Consider the following 6475-nt stretch of genomic DNA (forward strand, 5'->3'; position numbering starts at 1 on the left):
TTGGGAGACTGTCCAGGTGGCAATGGTTGACTCATCTCCTCATTGTAATCATGCTGAAAAAAGAGACAAAATTGTCAGAAATGACACACACACACACACACACACACACACACACATATATATATATATATATATATATATATATATATATATATATATATATATATTACCTATCTTTCTAAGAAAGATATTATCGTTCTTTCTAAGAAAGATATTACCGTTCTTTGTAATAAAAATAAACATTAAATTGAATACAAAAACTTACGTCTATCTCAGCAGCTCGAGGCTTAACCCACTCGCCCTTCTTATTTTTCTTCGTCTTCGTAAACAACTTGTACGGAGTGGCCTCTTCACCCTCAAAGTAGTATGGAAACAAGTAAAATCAAGTATATATTCGCCAATCATATATATTAACCACTTTTTAAAAGCAATATAAACAATACTTACCAATTCCTTAAAAGCATCGGAGCAACTCTTCCGACAAAGAGTGTGGGTACCCAATGCTTTCCCATATTTAGCACCCGACTTCCTATTTGCCGTGTTGATTTTCGAATGTTTGGCAAAAGTGGGATCTTCTGGCCTAGTCTTACGGTTCTCCCACCAAGTATAAGGCACCCACTTTGGCGATTTCTTATTATACTTCAGTCCATTAATAAGAGAGGTAATCCGTCTCGTTACCCTACTCTGCCACTCAGGCCTAGGATCATAGTCACGATCGATGGATCTTACATGACTCTGTTTCAAAAACAAGTGTGAAATTAGTTATATAAAACTTAAGAAAAATATTATAAACTTAATAAAACTATTATTGAAATACATAATTATAGATAAGTGTCAAATTAATTACCGCAAAGTAATTCCACATCTTCTGACGCTGTGCTTGGCTCGCTTCACCTCACCTAGTGAAGTACTCATCTCCGAGGTTACGGGTGAACGACCAAGTAACATATTACTTGACAGGCTTGTCATCCCACCTGAAAAACACATAAATATTTGAAATTAAAATTGTAAATGATATATATATATATATATATATATATATATATATATATATATATATATATATATATATATATATATATATATATATATATATATTACTAGGAAGATCGGGATCTTTACAAAAAAAGGCTTTATTCTTGTGCTCGCAAAATAGGACGAGGAATCAATATGGTCCCGCCTCTGCTGTAGATCTTCTTGTTATTTTATTTCGATCCCGGAACCTGGAGCCGGGTCCTTGTTTATTGGTCGAGCCAATATCAAGATTCAGTCGACGGTTCATATTTCGTCCATCAATCCTTCCTAATTCGCATTTTTGCTGAAAGAATTTTTTTTGTAATTCTTTACATAAAGATTCCCCTAAGTTAAGGCTCGGTGATCTTGTTATCATTGTTTAATGCTAGGTTTTGAAAAATACTTTTCATGTCATTTCCATTTAGGTCCGATTCGGATTCCCCCATCAGGGAGGATAAAAGAAGTCCCATCATTCTAATACCCAATCTATAAGGATCACTCTTGGCCAGTACTTTCGTAAAGAAGCTAGGAAAGCTTTGAAGTGGTCTATAATTTACTGAGTACTCTGTATCTTAAAGTTAAAACCAACTTTAAAGTAGGTCTGCTAGGGTAATCCGGAAGGTACTTATAGTAGCTCCGTCTGTATAGATTGACTACCTTTCGTCTTCGACGTCAGTTTCTTCCTCATCAATACCTATGGTTGGTTAAGCTAATTGTCAACCGCCTTTTTCGAAAACGTTCTATAGAACATAACTGTGAACCCCCGCGATAAAGCGGAAAATATAACTTATATAATTAAGCGGAAATTAGAAAAGTTTTGAAACTTTTAAAATTTAAAGCGCGGGTTCATTAAAACCTAAAACACAAATAAAGAATGCGGAAATAAAGATTAAGTTATACAAACGTGATAGTCAAAGATGAGGGAAAATATATCCCTCGAATGACAATACAACACAAGGTGAGTCTAAGCAATCCTAATAAAATGACTACTAGTCCAAGGTGCTCGCTAGCTCATACATCTAAACCCCACAAATGCCTCTTCACAAACCTGTCATTCATGTAAACATGAAAGCCACAGTCAGTGGGGAGTAACTCAAGGTTCTCCCAGCCACAAAATGTCGAAACGAAGATAACAAAGAACATAAACGAATAATCATATTAGATAAGATATGAGTAAAACGAATTATAACTAAACATGGGATCATACGTGTTTAAACCAACAAGGATAAGAGAAATGATGGAATAAACAAGTAAGGCATAATAAGCAGTAAATATATGGAGAAGAAAGACAAGGAAGTAGACACGAGCACTTAACCACGAGCACGTATTTCAAGGAGATATGACCAAGGTAACCATCCAAATAATGCAAGGCATTTATCACTCTTAGACTATATTTTCCCCGGGTCGGACTACGATAATAATACGGTCCTAGTCTAAATCTGCAGATTCTCGGGTGTACATCCCGATTCGACGTGCGCCAGCACATCACGCACCCAAGACTCGACTACGAAGGAGACCGAGTACCCCAATCGCCAGAACAACACGAAAGTGGCGGAAAGACTAAGATAAGACTCACTTGCCAGAACAGCACAAGTGGCCAAAAGCCGTACTTGCCAGAACAGCACAAGTAGGCCAAAACCGTACTTGCCAATACAACACAAGTAGGTCAAACCCGTGCTTGCCAGAACAGCACAAGCAGGACAAAAATGTATGTCAAGCACATACGATGGTATTATGGCATTTCTACAAGAATACGACTCTACCAAATGAATACACAAAATGACATGAATCAACTTGGAATGAGAAAAATAGGAGAACTGAGCAATTAATGGACCAAGTAAGTTATCCCATGCCAATTTATCCTCATAAGCGTGAATTAGCAACTTATTTCTTAAATACTTGTCACTTGAATAAAAATGCAAATAAACGGAAATAAACCATTTATAATAAGCAAAACAAAAATTTAATTCTAAATGACTCAAATGTAAGATAAACCATTTATCACTTATAAAGTATAAATAATTAAATTGGACTCATTTTAAGATGAAAACATGGCATTCCACATAGAAATGAGATAATTAATGAATGAAGTACACACTTATAAAACATGTGAGGAATATATAATAATGGACGATATTCAACGAATTACCTTTTATAACGCACTAGACGGGATTTAAATAAATCAAACACGAATATAAACCGACTCAACAAGGCACGCAACACGAGGCTAGGCCACGGCTCAACCATGGCCATACCTCTATACGTGACTAGGGCCACAACCGCCTAGCCCTAGCCACTGCCTACGCCACACCTGCTCAGGCCACAACCCGTCACCAAGACTTCACTTAAACAACCACTCATCTCCGCCATTGTAACTACCCAAATTAGTCACCAAAACCATGCTTGACTATCCCAAAACAGCCCGTGTTTCTGCCCCAACCCGTGCCAAAACAACCCAAGCTACTACCCATAAAATCATGTCACACCAGTCCATTTCACCCCGGTCGATTTCTGCCCTAGAACGAAGTCGTAACAGCCCAACTTCGGTCCTCACTCTCCCACCCCAAACAGACTCAGAAATGCGTATAACCCGTCTCCAAACCTCGACATGTACTTGTCTCAAAACCTGCACAGGAAACCCGCCCCACCAATAGCATTTTAACGCTTTAAACTATACATTTTACTGTCCCAAAGTCGACACTTTTAGCCACACATCAGTCGCATGAACCGTCCCCAAAAACAACCGACTAAACTACAGGAAACCATGTTAAATACGGCTCCAAACAGAGTCCCCAAGCCATCTATTCGACTCAAAATTACGACCCAACTCAAGACTGACATGGAAGGTAGCATTTGGACGGAATTTGCACGACTCAAATGAAAATAGCACTAATCATTTCAGCCATGAACAGGCCAGAAAACAAACAATAAGAAGGGCGAAATATCTACTCATGTTGAGTAACCTATCACCGTTACCTTAGCTTCTCGAATTTCCTGGGAAAACGTCCAAAAACATGAGCCTTTCTTCAGTCTTCAAGGTCTTCAACTAAAAGGAGGAAAAACGAGTTGTTTAAGACGAGAACCCGAGTTGTCTTTTAAGACGATATTTTCGAAAACTCAACAAAATAGAAGCTTTCTTACCTTGAAAGAATGAGGAAGGAAAGAGGAAGAGAATGGTGTGAAAATTAGAGTAAAAAGGTTGAGAAATGGAGTCGGGATCTGAGGAAGAAGGTGACGAAAATGGGTGTACGGGCTCTGCTGTTCATTGTTGCTGCTGCTTTTGTTTTTCGAAAGAAAGAAGAAGAAGAAAGTGCAGGGGGTGGGGGCGGGACAACAACAACAGTAATATTAATGATAATAACATATATAAAAATAATATATATATATATATATATATATATATATATATATATATATATATATATATATATAAATGAATTATTTAAAGGTAGAGTGTAAGAGGGTAGGTGAGCGTGTTGTCGGTTTCTGGTTGGTTCGGATTAAGCTAGGTACAAAGTGAAATGTGACGGTCCATGTTAGACGGAAATTACGACAGAAATTATTATTTTTTTTTGGTAAAATGTGAGATGTATATCATATATCAAAAATGAAATAATTAAAAGTAAGAACCAAGACTTTAGGTTCAAGTCCTATTAGGACCAAACCGTACAACTCAATTTTATAGACTTAGTAACCAATTCTTCTCAGCACTTGACATGTGATCATTTCATTTAAATTTGATTCTATGCCTCACACTGTCCTTAATCAATTGCACAACCCGTTTCGGACTCACTAGCACAGCATTAATGCTCGCATTACTCCTCTGTGTCCAAACATGATAGTAGCTAGCAGTCAGCACAAGAGCATATACACGTTGTTGTATTTTTGACCCTGCAGATCTTATATCCCCTGTCACTGATATCTGCAGTTTGCTCCAATCCCTTATCTGGTTCAGAATAAGCTTACTATACCCACACTCAAAGAACAAGTGTTCCTGAGTCTCTGGTGCAGCTTCACAGACACAGCATCTGTCAGAATTGCAATAGCCAATCCTGAAGAGCTTTTCTCTTGTATTTATCCCATTATTCTTTATAAGCCATGAGATCAATGAGTGTTTAGGGATATTCCAGTTGGACCACACAGTCTCAAACCAGACTGGTTTGGCTTGGTGAAGTCTTAGCCAGTCATACCCTCTACTTACAGTATATCCCCGAGCATCAGACATCCATTGTCCATCTGCATAAGCAGGCTTCATGAGTTCCTTAACTTTACAAATATTTTTCCAAGTCCAAGTAATATCAGCTGCAGGTTTATAGTCATGCCAGTCTTGTTGCTTTAGATATATTTGATTTACCCATTTAATCCACAATCTATCAGCGATAGAAATTATTATTATTACTGTCACTATTATTGTCCGATCAAAATATATATATATATATATATATATACATACATATATTCTTATATAAATTATGCCTTAAGAATATAATTTAATAATACGTATTTTTATATAAATGAGCTTTTATATATTACTTTTATAAAAATCGTGTTTGAAATAAAATTAATTAAATTGAATAATTCAAAAATATAAAATAAAGTAATCAAACGGTTTAATAAATTTTAAATGTCAAAATGGGAAATTTGCGGGTGTTACAATCACCCCATCTTTTAAAAAGTTTCGTCCTCGAAACTTGAAAGTAGAAATGAAAGGTTATATAAAAATAAAACTGGACTTTTGAAATCGGTAACCAAAGCATTAAAAGGTTACTTATCGTAAGAATTAAAGTTCTTTCAAAAGTTTCAAATAAAATTTCCCGACAGAACCAGATTCTCGTCATAGGAACGGAAGTGTTCTCGTTGCGCATTCAAGAACATCACATTCCAAATCAAAGATAAGGCCAAAAACCAAATCATTTGCATAAATCAAAAATCAAAATACTTCCAAAAACATTAATAAAGAGTTTTCAAAAGTATAAGTCTCCTTCCTGGAACGAAATTGCTCTTATTGTGCACACAAGGGCTCTAACTTTCCAAGTTAAAATCAAATTCAAAACAAAAATCATTCGTCGACAAGTGTAGGGCAAGTTATTAGACGCCTTTAATAACGAGTACTAACATCCCATTAACGTTAAAACCAAAAGAAAAAGGTAATCCACTCAAATTTTCTTTTGCAAAAGCCAATATAAAGATAAAAGTTTCACTTTTAAACTAAAAAAGGAGTCAATTTTTGAAAATGTAACATCAAACTTTGACAAATAAATCATAAATAGATCAACGTTAGTTAGAATTTGACCAAAATTAAAAAGCAACTCGGGTATAGAAATCAAAATCATGATAAAGAAGTCTATACTAAAGGAACAAATAGGGAACTAAATCAAACTTTTATTTTCAAACCCTTAAAATAGGCAAAGTTTTGTAAAAGTAACATAAACTTTTAACCACGAACCAAAAACGGTAGCTT

At 35.8% G+C, this 6475-nt stretch overlaps 1 protein-coding gene across 1 annotated transcript; it reads right to left on the reverse strand.

Annotated features, from left to right (window-relative positions):
* Positions 1-949: 949 nt before the first annotated feature.
* LOC141651757 (uncharacterized) lies at positions 950-5269 on the reverse strand. The gene is made up of 3 exons (XM_074459456.1): positions 4808-5269; positions 3501-3640; positions 950-974 (listed from the first exon to the last, which is right to left on the reverse strand). The coding sequence occupies exons 1-3, from the start codon at positions 5267-5269 to the stop codon at positions 950-952; spliced, it is 627 nt and encodes a 208-aa protein (XP_074315557.1).
* Positions 5270-6475: the final 1206 nt, after the last annotated feature.

Source organism: Silene latifolia, chromosome 4 (assembly GCF_048544455.1).
Source record: "Silene latifolia isolate original U9 population chromosome 4, ASM4854445v1, whole genome shotgun sequence".
NCBI classification, from domain to species: domain Eukaryota; kingdom Viridiplantae; phylum Streptophyta; class Magnoliopsida; order Caryophyllales; family Caryophyllaceae; genus Silene; species Silene latifolia.

Excerpts from the sequence above, each read along its gene's own strand:
- LOC141651757 (XM_074459456.1), bottom strand. The coding sequence starts at position 5,269 with ATGAAGCCTGCTTATGCAGATGGACAATGGATGTCTGATGCTCGGGGA. Across the intron at positions 3,641-4,807 it reads CGAGCATTAATGCTGTGCTA|GTTTTGAGACAAGTACATGT; the intron begins GTGAGTCCGAAA and ends TTTCCTGTGCAG. Across the intron at positions 975-3,500 it reads GACCGGGGTGAAATGGACTG|GTGGGATGACAAGCCTGTCA; the intron begins GTGTGACATGAT and ends TGTGTTTTTCAG.